The sequence below is a fragment of the Stegostoma tigrinum genome, chromosome 36 (assembly GCF_030684315.1).
Source record: "Stegostoma tigrinum isolate sSteTig4 chromosome 36, sSteTig4.hap1, whole genome shotgun sequence".
Lineage (NCBI taxonomy): Eukaryota > Metazoa > Chordata > Chondrichthyes > Orectolobiformes > Stegostomatidae > Stegostoma > Stegostoma tigrinum.
In genome coordinates, this window is record NC_081389.1 from 18,963,633 (window position 1) to 18,979,002 (window position 15,370).

The window sequence follows — 15,370 nt, forward strand, 5'->3', positions numbered from 1 at the left end:
TGCTTCAGTATCTGAGGCGTGGCAGGTTCTGAACATAGTACAATCATCCGCAAATGCCCCCAGTTCTGACTGGTGATGGTACAGACATGATTATGAAGATCCATTGGCTGATTTCTCCTTTTTTTTTTATATATAGTACTATCAAAGATGTGAACTTAAAATCAGAAGAATAAGCTTAGTATATCTTACCTTGCTGTATAACATAGAGCTCTGTTGGTTGAATGCAAGCTGTTATTCACTTGAATATTACTAGTTTGCAAATAACTTGGTTAAGGCTGTGATGCTATAAATGTAACCTTAACTAAATGTTTGATTGTTCTGAACAGTGACTGATAATGGTCACTCCCTTGTATTGAAACATGATCTAAACTGATTACAAGTTGTAGATTTTGTAAATTGTCATTGGGATAAACCAAGAATGAAATGTTTTTTTAATTGGGGGCTGGTATCTGTGGGACACCTGAATAGCTAAATTGAGTATATCACATTAAATTCTAGTTGTTTTTGGTAACAGATCAGTCAAGATTCATTGTTTTATTGCAAATAGTTTTTGTTCAGCTACTAATTTACTACATTATTCAGAGTGCACATAACTTAATTTCAAAACCATTACATACCATGAATCTGACCTAAATTAAACATGTTGTCACAGCCCTGAGTGGATGCTGGAAATCTGAAATAAAACCCAAAATTGCTGGAGAGACTCGGTAAGACTGACAGCATCTGCAAAGAGTAATCAAGCTCAAACAGCAGAGACCTGAGTTTCTCAAGCAATTTATTTATCTTTTTTCTGAATTAATTATGTATGGATTTCCTACAAACTGGCTTTGGTGACAAATCCCAAACACACTTATCAATGTTTTTCTTTTCAGAAAAGTTAAAACTCAATTTTATTAAATTGACACTTTAGTTGAAAATCTGTACAGCAATAATCTAATCTATAAATTCAGGATTCATAACTATTGAATTATCACATTATCTCAAATGGGAAATTGCATCGAGGCTCTTGCTACTTATTTAATTGATTCTCCTGGGCATTCCATATCATGGCAGCAACTAAAAGAAAGCGCATTCACCTACTGTTTGACCAATGTTTCTGTCTTAGCTAGTTGCTACCAAAAATACACACTACCTTGTCATTTACCTCAAACTTCATGAATTATATTGTTGAACATTGGCTGCTGTATTTGGAGATAGTAAGAACGCTGATGTTGGAGTCAGATAAGTGTGGAGCTGGAGGATCACAGCAGGCCAGGCAGCATTAGAGGAGCAGGAAAGCTGACATTTCAGGTCGGGACCTTTCAGAAAATTCGGAAGAAGGCTGCTGTATTTGTTGTATTACCCGGTGAACTTCCAGTGTGCATTTTGTGAAGAACAGTGCAGCTGCTTAACTAGCAATGCAGTTCATTTGTATCTTTTCTTTTTGTTTCTTCTTTAGACGCCACCTATTTCGGATACCCAAGTGCTAGCTGGACAGAAGACCACTCCTTCTCAGCCAGCGATATTACAGCCTACAGTGGAACCCAGTCCACAGGTATGGAGTGATGAGTCTGTGTTTGTTGGTTGAGCAATTGGCACTGAGAAATATTATAGAGAAAGTAGACTTTATAGAGACCAACTTAATTTGGTTCAAGTGACATATGAACGCACAACTCAGAAATAAAGCCCAAAGAACTGCGGATGCTGGAGATCAGGAACAAACACAGAAATTGTTGGAAAAGTTCAGGTCTGGCAGCTTATGCGGAGAGAAAGCAGAACTAATGTTTCTGAAGAAGGGTCACTGGACTTGAACTGATTGTGTAGCTGAGGAAAAAGTTGGTATCAATGCCAACCATGAGATGAGAGGAGTGACTAGGAATAAATAATGGAAATGAAACTGAGAAAAACAGTTAGGCAAAGGAATAGTTAAAAGTCAGCCTGGGATAATAAATTGCTGCTAATGGGGACCATTTGTGCTGGCAGCCCAAGTGACGACAAAGCCTGGTGCATGGGATTTGGGGTGAGGATATGCGAAAAAGTGCTCCTGACCTAAAGTTGTTGAACTCAGTATTGAATCTAGAGAAGTGCCAGGTTCCCAAGAAGAGAATGAGATTCTTCCAGCTTGCTGGAGCACTACAGCAAGCTTGAGACAGAAATGTTGGCCAGGTAACATGATGTGTTTAAAATGGCAGGCAGCCAGAAGTTCATTGCCCTTTTTGCAGAGAGAACATAAGTGTTCCACAAAACAGCTGCCCAGTCTGTGCTTCATTTCCCCTGTAGATCGCAATGTGAGTAGTGAATACAGTAGATTAGATGGAGAAAAGTGCGGATAAATTGCTTTTCATCTGAGAGGTGTCTGGGGCCTTGGATGGTGAGGATGGAGGAAGGACACACAATTCAAGTCTTTGTCAATTCAATGCAGATTTGAGGTAATGTTAAGTTGCCGGTGGAATAATCTTTCAAATTTGTACTTCAGACTGAGGGTGTCTCTCTGCCCAGACTTATGTAAAAGATTCCATGGCATTGTTTTGAAGAAAGGAGAGTTAAACCCTGACCAGCATTTCCTTGTTTTGAAAGCAAGCTGAAACCATTTCCTATGAGCAAATTGGTTGGTTTGTTTGCTCCCCACTATGTAACTTTGTTACTGTAGTTCTCAAATATGCTGGGGATCTGATGTGCTAAATTAATGCAGTTTTATCATTTGAATTACCTGAGTGGTGAAATAATAAGGACAGTTAAAATCTGACTTAATCATTTTACAAATCTTTTTAATAGGTTCATCACTCTTTCCTTACAGATCATATCAAATTGCACTGTTGTTCAAGTCAATATTTTCTGTTTTGACCACAGTTTTAAGAGCGATTGTTTAAAAAAAAAACTAATCCTAGATTTGAAATTTCTTCGTGGCTGGATGGACATGTTTTCAGGCCTTTGCTTGTGACATCCTTTAGTTAGGAAATTGATTGGAACAATAGTCTGATGAAATTTGGTTGCTTGTATGGAGTAGAAAGCAGCATTAATTTTGCAAGAAAACAGTCTTCCAGCTCATCTGACCATTATGTTGCACTATATTACAGCAATGATATTGTGTCACTGTTCTGCGGGCACACTTACTTGGCGTGGACTCATTTGCATTCATTATTCTTGTTTGGGTTTGAGTTTCTGTGAAGTCAATTTTTTTTAGATTGAGGACAGTTATCTGTTATCATTTGGTATTATCAGTATCATCTGAATATGCTGATCTTAATTCCCAATATCCTGAGCTGCTGCACGTAGAAGCATAGAAAATAGGAGCAAGTATAGGTCCCTTGGTCATTTTGAGCATGATCTGTTGTTCCATATGATCATGTCTGATAATCCAGCTAAGTGCAGTGTTCCTGCATTCTCCCATAACATTTGATCCCTTTACATCACAATTGTTATGGTGCAGGGGGTGACCATTTGGCCCACTGTTCCTCTACCAGCCTTTCAATAATCATCGTTATCTGGTGCCGATGCCTTGAATTTTCACCATGCTCTTGCACCCAATTTCTATCCAACTGATTATCGGATGCTCTTTTGAGTGCCTCAGTTGAACCTGCCTCCACCACATTTCCAGGCAGTGCATTCCATAATCCTGTGTAAAAACCTTTTTGTTCTCATAATTAATGCCCAACAGCCCCTCTGACCGTGAAGTTAATGTTTATTTTGAATGTTAAATATTTTGGTGTTTTTTGAAAGGTATTTTGTTTAAATAAGATTGAAGCAAAAGTAATGGTAGTCGCTTAGTTTGCAGTCTAAAAATTAAACTTCAAAGAGAAGAATGTTTTTAATGTTTGGTTTACTGTCTGACACTTGTGTTTTATGTGCTTGCTGAAGTTACTGTAACTGTGCACCAAGATACTCCTTTGTCTTGGGTGCTGGTTTATATTACCATTGGGAAAAGATAACATCATGGTACAGAGCTTGCTCTATCTTTATGGATAGCTTTGAGGTTTGCTACAAATGTTATGCTTTACCATTCCCCTCAACAGTTCAGCCAACAAGTAAGTTGATTGTCACCTTGTACAAATAGGACATAAGGAACTGTGGAGATGTATAGATGGCTCAAATGTCAATGTAGTGCCAAAACCATATCCGTGAAGAGGTCAGAGCATCTGTTTGTATGAGGGAATGCTGATGTTGAAATCCATATAATGGAAGGCTGCTCTTCACTCCCAAGTAGGCATGCCTTGGAGAAATGTTTATTTTTGGATCTGTATTTTAATATTAAAAGTGCACATACTCTTTGAAAGATCCTTTGATTTATCCCACAGCTCCATAAATACATGTGATTTCCATATGAAAGTTTAAAAAGTAAACATGTAACCAATTCATGCTGCCAACCTTGCAATCAAAGATCAAGGTGCACTGTTGCTTTTGTAAATTCACTTTTGTTGCTTTTAATTGCCTGAGAGTGATTGAGATTGAATTACTATCATCATATATATGTTGACATTTTATAAACCATTTGAGTTTTCAATGTTGCATCACTCAGTTGAAGTAAACTCAGCAAGTTACTATAGGAAAAGTTAGAATTTGGTTAGCATTATTTTAGATAGTACCTTTTAGTATTGCCATTAATTTTAAGTTAAGGTCATGCCAGAACGTTATGTTGGTAAAACAAAAGTCTGTCTCAAAAGCTCAGTTCTACTCCAAATTTATATGGGTCTCATTGGTTTTAAGGCTTATAATCCTTCCCAAACATTGGGTCAGCAGATTATTGTGAAATGATTTTGTGAATGAAGCAGATTTCAATCTGCTCATGTTAATATTTTTGACATTGCATTTACTTGTTTGATTTATTCACATATTGTACTTTCCAGTACCTTTTAAACTTTACATTTTGTTTTTGAGGGTTTGTTTAAAATCTTGAATATTTTTCACTACTGAAGGCATAATTATTTTTCATCTTGAATAATTCATGCTGATCTTGTGATTATTTTTTTTTTCTTTTTGGGGTTCCAAAAGTCCGTGGTTGTATACTGTTGGGATTTCAGATTATAATCAGTGCGAACTCTTGAGATGGGCTATTGCAGTCATTGAAGATCATGGAGTCAGACTCTTAAGCTTGTGTTGCAGATACTACTGTTTCAGCAGGCCAGGAAGTTTTTGACTACTTTATCCAGTCCACTGTCTCCACCAATTAACAATGACAAGTATTCAGAGACCTGCAGTTTGTTAGGGGGAATTCCTTTCGAATGTAAAGACAAGGTGAGAAGGAAATAGGATCAGGTAGGCAAACTAGCTGTTTCCTGAAAAAAGGTGTTTTTATTAGCTCAAATTGTAATGTTATGCTTGTTAATATGTTGTCCCACAAATTGTTCCTTTTCTGTAATCAGTTATTTGAAAAGTACACCTTTATGTGGATCTTGTTTGTGCGAAGTAACTATTATGGTATCATGGTGGGTATCAACACAAATGCCAAATTAAAATCCTAATACTAAAATCTAATGCTGTTTTTAAATTCAGTTTTAGTAGCTTCATCCAAAACATGCAGTTGAATAAGTGTGATACAACAGGGTATTGCCCCTTCCTGTGTTTCCCATCAGGTCTTTTAAATCTGCCACCTCTAATGAGCACCTTGTACATGGTTGCCTCCATTTAAATTGAAAATTATTTCATGACCATTGTTAATATCATTTTAGTTAGCTATGTAGGAAGAGAAATGTTATTCTTCATATTGTAGTTCAACAATGACCATTGCACAAAAATTCAATACATGTTGGACATTTTGAAAGTGAATTGCTTTTCTGTTTTGGCTGTGATTTATGCAGTTAAAAACTGCAGTGTTCCCAATTTAGTTCTCACTGTGGGATGCCACGTAAAGCAACCCTTATGTGACCGTAGCAACAAAGCCCTGGTCTTGTCTGTGCTTCCAAGTGCAAATAAGATGATTTTTATTTTCACATACTATCATTGTTATTTTTGTGTGTTAACTTTTCCTTTGGATCCATCCCTGATTGTCCTTGAGCTGAGAGACTTGCTAGTCCATTTCAGGGGCTAGTTAACAGTCAACTGCATTGTTCTGAGTTGTGTCTTGCATGTAGGCCAGACCAGGTAATGATGGCAGACTTCCTTTCTTAAAAGCAACCTCGTGGACTTTATCGCAACAATAAACTCTAATGGAACTTACGAAGCCTGTCTTTCAATCCCAGTTTTGTTTCTTGAACTGGAGTCCTGCCAGTTGGACCAAGTGGAATTTGAACCCATTTCCTAAAGCTTACTGTGACTGTCAAGATTGTTACTCCAGTAACTTTGCCTCTATGCCATCATCTATGATCAAAAACTGGGATGAGTTGCCATGTGCTCATTTCACTGTAGAACACTTGCAGTTAGCAGAAAGAGAATTTTGTTGCATTACATCAGTTAGATTAGGGCTTTGGCACCAGCCCTTTAGTTCTAATTTTGCATTGTTTGATCAAGCTTTGGTTATGAAAAGTGATGCAAGACAGCAAAGAAGGAATGAAAAATGAAGAGTAGTAGTAGTACTGTGTAAGGATTATATAAACTGCTAGTTTGCTGATCATTGTGCTCTTATTGGTCTATGAACCCACTCACCCAAAGCTTTTTATCCCAAAATGTTTAAGGGTGCTTTGCCATTAATTACATTTACTTGTGTACTATTCAGGTCAGTGCTACAGCTGCACAGCTGGCACTGCTTCGACAGCAGGAAGAGCTGGAAAGAAAAGCTGCTGAACTAGACCGCAAAGAGCAAGAACTGAAGAATGAAAGTTACACTTGTAAGAATGTGGGGGCAGATGTGTACGAGGGTGATGGGTATGCATTAGGTGGGGTGGTAGGTGGTTATCTGGGGATGGCTGTGCAGGAAGCGGGAGGAGTGCACGAGAAGGGAGAGAGTAGTGTGGCTGTGGAGTTTGTGCAGGAGATAAGATGTGGAATGGGTTTTGCGGAAGGATGGTGTAGGAGGATGTCAAGCTGGGAGGGGAGGGTTAAAGATTATGCAGGTGGGGTGGCTGGGTTGTTTGAGCCTGCAGAAAGGGTTGGATTATGTGCATGGGGTTGACATTGCATGTTGGGGCGAGGATAAGTCTGTCAGCTAATGACATACCTATCTCCCCAACTGCCTGCACTTTTTAAAAATATATTGACAAGACTAAAACTCCTTTCCAGAAGCAGTTTTGTAGTTGCAATACCTCCATTGTGCTGTAAGACTCGTACTACGTTTTGCCTTCTAATTTTTGAGACAAGACCAAAGTAACTTTGAGCTAATTTTCAAAGTGGTTTTGCAGTTGCAAGGCTATTAATACTATCTTTAGACCTCTTAAAGAATTGTTGTATTAAGTTAATATAATGAAATAGAATGCCATAGCAAGTTGAATTCTGCCTAACATATCTGTCTGTAAGTGGCATTAATAATAATAATTTGTAAAGCTCATCAGATGAAGGGGTCAGTTTACTTGTTTCTCTTTTTAGAATATTCAGAATCTCGGGTCTTCAAAGTACACTTCACCTTTAAGCTTAATGTTTGAAAACAAAATTTCTTCATTCCTCCGTACAGCAAAACGAAATAACTGGCCTCCTTTTCCTTCGTTCTGCCCCATCAAACCATGCTTCTACCAGGACTTTGCAGCAGAGATCCCATCAGGCTTTCAGAGGACAGTAAAAATGCTATACTACTTGTGGATGTGTAAGTTGCAACCAATGTTTCCTGCCTTTTTATTTCACCTCATTACTGCAGTATTTTTGTACAACTTCACAATTGTGCATTTTAGAGAGAACACTACGAATTATTGGTATAAGCTAATAAATTGAGCTGCAACTTGATTCGAAATCCTTATGTCTCAGATGGTAAAAGACAAACGAGCCAATTAAACAGATGGTGGGTGTTGCGTTGCAGTGTTGGTGTGCATTAAGCTAGTCAGTCTAGCCTCAACTCAACGATGTAATTTGGTCAAATTCTGTACTGTTTGAGAAAGAGTTTACAGAATTCAGCTGGAGATGTTTTTAAAATGGAGATTTCAAGGTTACGGTTAAAGTTGATTTATACCAAGTTAACTGTCCTCATTGCAAGTCATTGAAATCTTATTTCTTTTTCTTCCAACAGTCCATACTGTCACATTGTTCTTGAACCTCCTCGCTTGCCTGGCTGAGTTTATTAATGATGCAAAATTTGGAGTAGACTTTGGCTTGGCAATCTTATGGTTTTTACTCTTCACACCTTGTGCCTTCCTGTGTTGGTATCGGCCAGTTTACAAGGCTTTCAGGTAAAACGTCCTCCAGATTAGAGATGATTTTCTTTTTACTTTGCCACTCACCTCGCCGAGAAGGAGTCTGTATCAGAATGCCTAACTTTTGGTTTGTTTGCTGTGCTTATGTAATCCTGTTGTAACATGCAAAATGCCATACGAGGCAGAGGTTTGACCTCCTGTGACATTGTAAACTGAATGTAGTCTGGGTTAAACCAATTTGGAGGATGGGAGACCACTGGATCTGTGCACAAATGTGTGTAAAGGACAATTGAGCTAAAGTATGAAAATGTGAGCACATACAGCATTTTTATATAGATAAATACAAAGGCATCATTCCATAACCTGACATACTAAATTGTTGTTGGGCCTTTGGCTTAACTTCAGCAAAGCATCCTCTTGCTAGCTATCTCCAAAGGAGGAAGAGTCTGAGGAAAGCCAAATTGGAGCTCCTGTTCATATTTCATCTTCATTGACAGGATATGAGTGTCGCAAGCTAGGTCAGCATCCCTAACTGCGCCTGAAGGTACTGTTGAGCTGACTACTTGAATCGTTCCTGTTGATAGGGAATTGAAACACCTGGAGTATTGGTACTTGGGGAACATTCTGTTGCTCAGGCTTATAGGATCCAACTTCTCTGCTCTTCACTTGCAGAATGATTGTAGCCTGTTTTCAAGAAAATGATGATTTAAAGTCTAAAACTGCACTCTTCAGTAATGTTAGAAGTTGAACTGGGTATATAACATTCTAATTGATCAAATTATGTACAAGGCACAGAACAAAAAGACCATTTGGCCCAGCTGTGTTTGAGCACCCTCCCACCCTATTTCATTTAACTGTAATAGAATATCCTTCTATTCCTTTCTCCCTCTTGTACTTAAACTTCCTCTTAAGTCTGTTTGATTTGCCTGAACTACTCAATGTGGTAGCCAATTCCACATTCTACTTAACCTCTAGGTGAAGATTTTTTTTCTGAAATCTTTATCGTATGTATAACTGCATAGATCACAACTTTGCCCTCTCGTTCTGGATTCTTGCATAAGTGATGACATCTTCTGTAAGGATTTATAATGGTTACACCACACCCTAATTGAGAAAAGCCCAACCCTTTCGGACTTTCCGGATTGTTCGTTTCTGTTCTGTTAGTGACCTTTCGTCATTATTTTTGGATCAGCTCTCCTGCATGTTTATCACTTGCACTTTTACTTGACTGCTTTCAGGAATGTAAAAACTACAACTTTTTTAAAAATTGTAAAAGACTAAGATAAGAATGGAAGAGAAAACCTTTGTCTCGAGATTTGAGGCCTAAACTTTAAGTCCAATCTAAGAGTTGAAGGCCAGATGAAATATAACTATGACAATTTAAATCAAATCTTGAAGTCTGAGATGGAATTAAACTCCATAAATATTTGTGTAAGTATTAATGGCTCTTTCAAAGATACCTTCTAAATCTGCAGCCCACTTAGTAAAACAAGGGCTGTAGATTCAAGGAGCACAACACCTCCCAAGTTGTTCCTCCAAGCTGCTACTTCATCCTGACTTGGAACTGTATTGCTATTCTTTGTTGCTGGGTCCTAATCCTGAAACACCCACCCTAATCAAACTGTGGGTCCATCTACACCAAATACACTACAGTGGTTCAAGAAGGCAGCTCACTCACACCTTGGGGGCCTTTAGGGATGGGTACTATGACAGTGCCAAAGCCATAGGAGGTTATTTTGTCCTGGTCTGTTTTGAGAGATTGAATAAGACATAACAAGCTAGCTAGTTAAGACAAATTGAGTAAACAGCTTGGGAGGTCTTTGGTTTTTTGTAAATAGCTTGAATGGGTGTGGCTAACTCTAATTAGAGTTCTAGGTAGAACCAGAAGCTATTGGGGTCTCAACAGAGATTGAAGCTTAGTGAATGGCTCCTGGCTACTACTGTCTTTGAATTTTCTCAATGTTTTCTTCCTCCAGGATGGGAGAACTGAATGTGAATCTGTCTGAACTCTCCTCCTTTGCCAAGGGGTGTGTTAATGGGATATTACAATATTGGCATAGTTAATTAGTAATAGTTGCTATATCTGTTATTCTGTTAGGTTTTCCAGTAGAGTTATTTTAAATTCCTTTTTTCTTTGTGTGTTAATGACAGTGTTTAAGTTTGTTTTGCTTAACTTTAAGTAGTTTTACCAGTTTTACCTTTGCATCTGGAACACAGCACTTTATATTTGCCTTGACAATAAGAAGGTAGCCCAGACCATAACATTTTTAAAAGATATTTTGAGGGGATCTAGTCTGGTCCATAACAGCATGAACTGTTGGTCCATGTGTATGTGAAATGATATTTCAAAAAATTTATAATACTGGTGTTACTGCAAATTATTAACATCTGCCAAAGGTGATTTATTTCACATAACCGAATCAGAGGGGATGGAGATTGATTTCAGAATTGTTTGTGTAAGAAGAAAATCGATGGCAAGATGCTGATGTTTGAATGAACTGTGGGAATAGTTAATTGTGTCACAAGAACTTTTTTTACATAAAGATTAATTTTTCTTAAAACTTGTTTTTCAGGTCCGACAGTTCATTCAACTTCTTTTTCTTCTTCTTTGTGTTCTTCTGTCAAATTGTTCTTTATGTCATTCAGGCAGTCGGCATTCCCAATTGGGGTGTCAGGTAAGTATCATTTTGGTACTGAGTGAAAGAAATGTAATTCTCCAGTGTGAGTTTTGTCTTCTGTGAGCTGTCTAGCTTTCTGCATATTCTCTGTACCCTTTCTTCAACAGATTCCAGTAGTGTGTATAGACAGTTGATAAGACACATGTCCTGCTGACTATTTTAGCCACTGGAGAGGCATGTATTTCTTCTACTGACCATTCTTTCCACCCCATGCTTGCAGTTATGTGTTTTTAAACCTCATCAGCGTGCCTTTTCTTTAAGGTCATCTTGGCTCAGGTATCCCAAAACAAGTTTGTCTTTGACCCCTTTGTGATGCCCACTTGTAACATTTTCATGGTTGCTGTACTGCTCATTCTTTGCAGCTCTCAAAGCAGGCTCTTCTGTATTGGCTCAAGATGTATGTTCCTGCAGCTGAATTGCATATACTCTTGGCAGTACAGATGTTTCCTTGCATTGTCTAGTTAAATTGATTTTAATATGAAGTACTTATCAAAAGCAGCCTAGTCTTGATAACTCACCCAATCTGTCTTTATACGAAGAACCAAATTGAATTACTGTGCAATTTGAATTGGATTTTGGAAATAAAATGGTCATATTCAAAGTAGCTGAAGAATTTGTCATCTCGTAATTCTATCTAATTAATTTTGGGTTAGGGAGTACACTTTGCAGAGAGCATTTTATGGTTTGCATTACTCTCCCTCACCTTTTATCCTAACTTTGCAGTGCAAAGTGGAAACTTCAGCAGGACCAGGTTGATTTGTGTTCCTGAAATAAAACAGTTCTAATCCGGATTGAGTTCATTGAACCAAAACCAACTCAATGAAGAATGCAAGTGGAAATGCCAGAGGCAGCATACTAAAACATGAGGTGTCAACCTGATGAAGCTGCAGATCAGGACTACTTATGCAAAACTGTTTTTAGTAGCAGGTGATAGCTCTGAGTGAGTCTACAATCAACTTCAATTTGCCAGGCAGTACTGCCACATTACCATTAATAATGGTAGACAACTGAAGAATCCACTGGAGGAGGTTGGTCCACAAATGTCACCATCCTCAATGGGGCACTCCTGTGTCAATGCAAAAGATAAGGTTGTGGTATTTACTGTTAACAGTCTTCAGCCAGAAGTGCTGAGGGAATGATTAATTTTGTGTTCCACTGAATGTCCCAAGATTCACTGCCAGTCTTCAGCCAGTTCAATGCACTCCACATGATATCAAGAGATGGCTGGAGGCTCTGTACTGCAGTTGTGGGATCATTCAAGTATCTCTTCAGACTGACTGCCAATCTAGGACGTGCAAAGCTGGGAGAGGCAACTTGATTAATAAGCAGTGATTTCATCACTTGCGAAAGCATTTCAGGCACTACCCTGAGGAGGTATTTCTGGTAGCCCCAAACTTGGAAATTTAGTCCAAGATTTGTTGTATTGTAATTTGTATTCTCAATGACTTCAAATTCCAGAAGAGACAGAACTTTAACTTCCTTGCAGTGGTTGCTGAATTGGCAAAAAAAAATTGCTGTGTTTATAGGGTCTTTAAATGTGACTATCACTCTACATCAACTTAAGTCTTTAAGATTAAGCAAGAAGGCTGCCCTGGAAGGGGGAGCAAATGCAACTGGACTGAGCCAATGTGAAATGTGTGACTGTGGTCCTGATGCAAAACAAATTGCTGATCTAGTTCAGTGAGCATGGGAGCCTGGAGTAGTGCACAGATTCCCATGCTGACTTAGTGTCGTATTGAATTTTGAAATTTCGAGGAATGATGATGTGAGAGCGTAATCTGTGTCTAACAGAATCTGAATGGTGCCACGAGTGAAGGCAGAAATGTTCAAGATGACATTCCCCACACTTATAAATCTGCTCAATTTGAAATTCTTCTCAAACAGGATATTTTTTAATTGCAGGAGGAGAACAGATTATTTGAAGGACCAACAATGGGAAATTAACTGGCAGTGCCTAATCATTCAAGGAGCAAAGATTCTTGAAGAAAGACCTGATTGAAAGCAGGTGTATTGACAATAAGGCAGTCAGTGCCACGCTCCAAGAGAAACCCTGTTCTGGTCAGGCTGATCTGGTGCTGCCTTGTAATAGGGCCCATTGCGTGAATTAGTGCCTGTAATAGTTTAGTGTGAGCTTGTGTTGTAAACCACTAATCTGTACCAAATTGATTTGTGTTCTCTGTTTTATCTATTATGCCCTAAAATAACGCTCAAACTGCACAGAACAACATTTAACTTGATGTTAGCGTCAACTGTTCTGAGATTAACTCTGTCCATGTGTAAGATACAGAAATGCAATCTAGAGCGTGAGTTTCATTGGGCTGTCGGGACTGACAGTCACTATTTTAAAAAAAAAAATGCACAGTAGGGAGAGGTAACCTGAGTAAAATGTGATTAGATTGCTGAAGGGAGCAGCTGATGCACTGAATCTGAGGAGAGCTATCTCTGGCACACTGAAATTCAGAATGCCCAGTAACCATGAATCTGTCATCTTCTCTGACTGTGACCTATGCACTTAGCAAAAAGAAACTTGCAGCTTGACCTGCTTTTTATAAGATTTCAATAGCTTTTCCCCATACTTCTCTCACTGGCTTATTTTGTTTTTATAAATGTGGCATGATCTGCAGTTTTAGTTTTCTAGCCGAAATCATACTTTTTGGCTTCTGTAAAACAATGTTAACTTACCACTAGCTTAACCCATTAATATTTCTCTTTTCAGTGGTTGGATTGCAGCACTTAGTTGGACGACAAAAAATCTTGCTGTGGCAGTGGTCATGATGGTAGTAGCAGTATTCTTCACAGTGTGTGCAGTCTTGTCTTTGTTGCTGGTACAGAGGGTAAGCATTCTATCTTCGTAGCATTGCTTGCTCTCCCTCCTGACCTCTGTTCATCTTCCAGTGAAACCTTTAGCTAAGCCCTTGGCGGTCTCTAAATTTGACCATTCCACCGCTGTGCTGGCTGTCCATCTTTCACCCTCCATTCAACGTCAGATCATCCAAACCCTGCTGTTTGTATGGTGATCTCACTCATCCTACTTTTGCCGATCTACATTGATTCCTGATCCACGTAATCCCTTACCTTTTTAGATTTAATCCTAATGTTTAAATACTTCTGCGATCTTGTCCCTCAGGCGGCACACAGTGGTTAGCACTGCTTCCTCACAGCACCAGGCACCCAGGTTTGATTCCAACCTTGAGTAACTGTGTGTGTGTGTGTGTGTGCGCCCTCTCCATATCTGTTCCCACCGATGCTCTTTTTCCTCTCAGTCCAAAAGAAATGTGCAGGTTAAGTGGATTGGCCGTGCTAAATTTCCCCGTAGTGTTCAGGGATGTGCAAGTTAAGTGGGTTAGCCATGGTAAGCACAGGGTCTAGACCCGAATCATCAGCTTTCCTGCTGCTTGGCCTTCATCCAGCTAGTGTTCATCCAGCTCTACACCTTGTTATCTCAAACACACCATGCCGGGATAACAGGATTGGTCTGGGTGGGAAGATCTTCAAAGGGTCGGTACAGACCCCATGGGCTGAATGGCCTATTTCCACACTGTAGGGATTCTGATTTAATGACCCTTTACGGTTCAAGTGGTTTGAGTCCATGTACATAAGTCATTAAAATGCAATGGTCAGGCATAGAATATAATCAAAAGACTACTAAAATGTCAGCCTTTACATCCCTTGGGTCAGGATAAGAGGGAGAAGGGAAAGCAGGTGGGAGGAGTGTGGTGTTTGCCACACCAATGGCATTGTTAAACGACATCACTATATTGAGTGTACTATATTAACCACCACAGCGTTTACAAGATATATTCGTTTTGGACACACATATATTGCACTAAATGTCAACAAGATGCCAATGATTACATTGAATTATTCTAGGGAATATACAGTTAAGACTTGATTTGATTAAGATTGAGTTCTGCAGGGAATTTATAGGCTAGATAGAAAGTAGTAGAAACTGGTAGATGAGTCCATGACACACGCCCTGTTAAATTGGGAGTCAAGCCATTCAGGACAAAATTGGGCAAGACATCTAAGAAAACTGAAAAGTGTGAAACTGTTGCAAGAAGTGGTGGATGTTCACAATCAATTTTAATTCTGAAATTAGACCATAAGACATAGGAGTGGAAGTAAGGCCATTTAGGCCCATCAAGTCCACTCCACCATTTTAAATCATGGCTGATGGGCATTTCAACTCCACTCCCCTGCACTCTCCCCATAGCCCTTGATTCCTTGTGAGATCAAGAATTTATCGATCTCTGCCTTGAAGCCATCTAACATCCTGGCCTCCACTGCACTCCTTGGCAATGAATTCCATGAGCCCACCACTCTGGCTGAAGAAATGTCTCCTCATTTCTGTTTTAAATTTACCCTCTGTAATTCTAAGGCTGTGCCCACGGGTCCTAGTCTCCCTGCCTAACGGAAACAACTTCCTAGCGTCCACCCCTTCTAAACCATACATTATCTTGTAAGTTTCTATTAGATCTTCTCCCCTCAACCTTCTAAACTCTA

At 39.1% G+C, this 15,370-nt stretch overlaps 1 protein-coding gene across 1 annotated transcript in view; it reads left to right on the plus strand.

Annotated features, from left to right (window-relative positions):
• scamp2 (secretory carrier membrane protein 2) overlaps positions 1 to 15,370 on the plus strand; it is a 40,633-nt gene that overhangs the window by 22,011 nt on the left and 3,252 nt on the right. The window contains exons 3-8 of the mRNA XM_048520617.2: positions 1,439 to 1,534; positions 6,629 to 6,740; positions 7,520 to 7,648; positions 8,066 to 8,225; positions 10,763 to 10,864; positions 13,584 to 13,701. Of these exons, the coding sequence (XP_048376574.1) occupies positions 1,439 to 1,534; positions 6,629 to 6,740; positions 7,520 to 7,648; positions 8,066 to 8,225; positions 10,763 to 10,864; positions 13,584 to 13,701 (717 nt within the window). The remainder of the gene's footprint in view (positions 1 to 1,438; positions 1,535 to 6,628; positions 6,741 to 7,519; positions 7,649 to 8,065; positions 8,226 to 10,762; positions 10,865 to 13,583; positions 13,702 to 15,370) is intronic.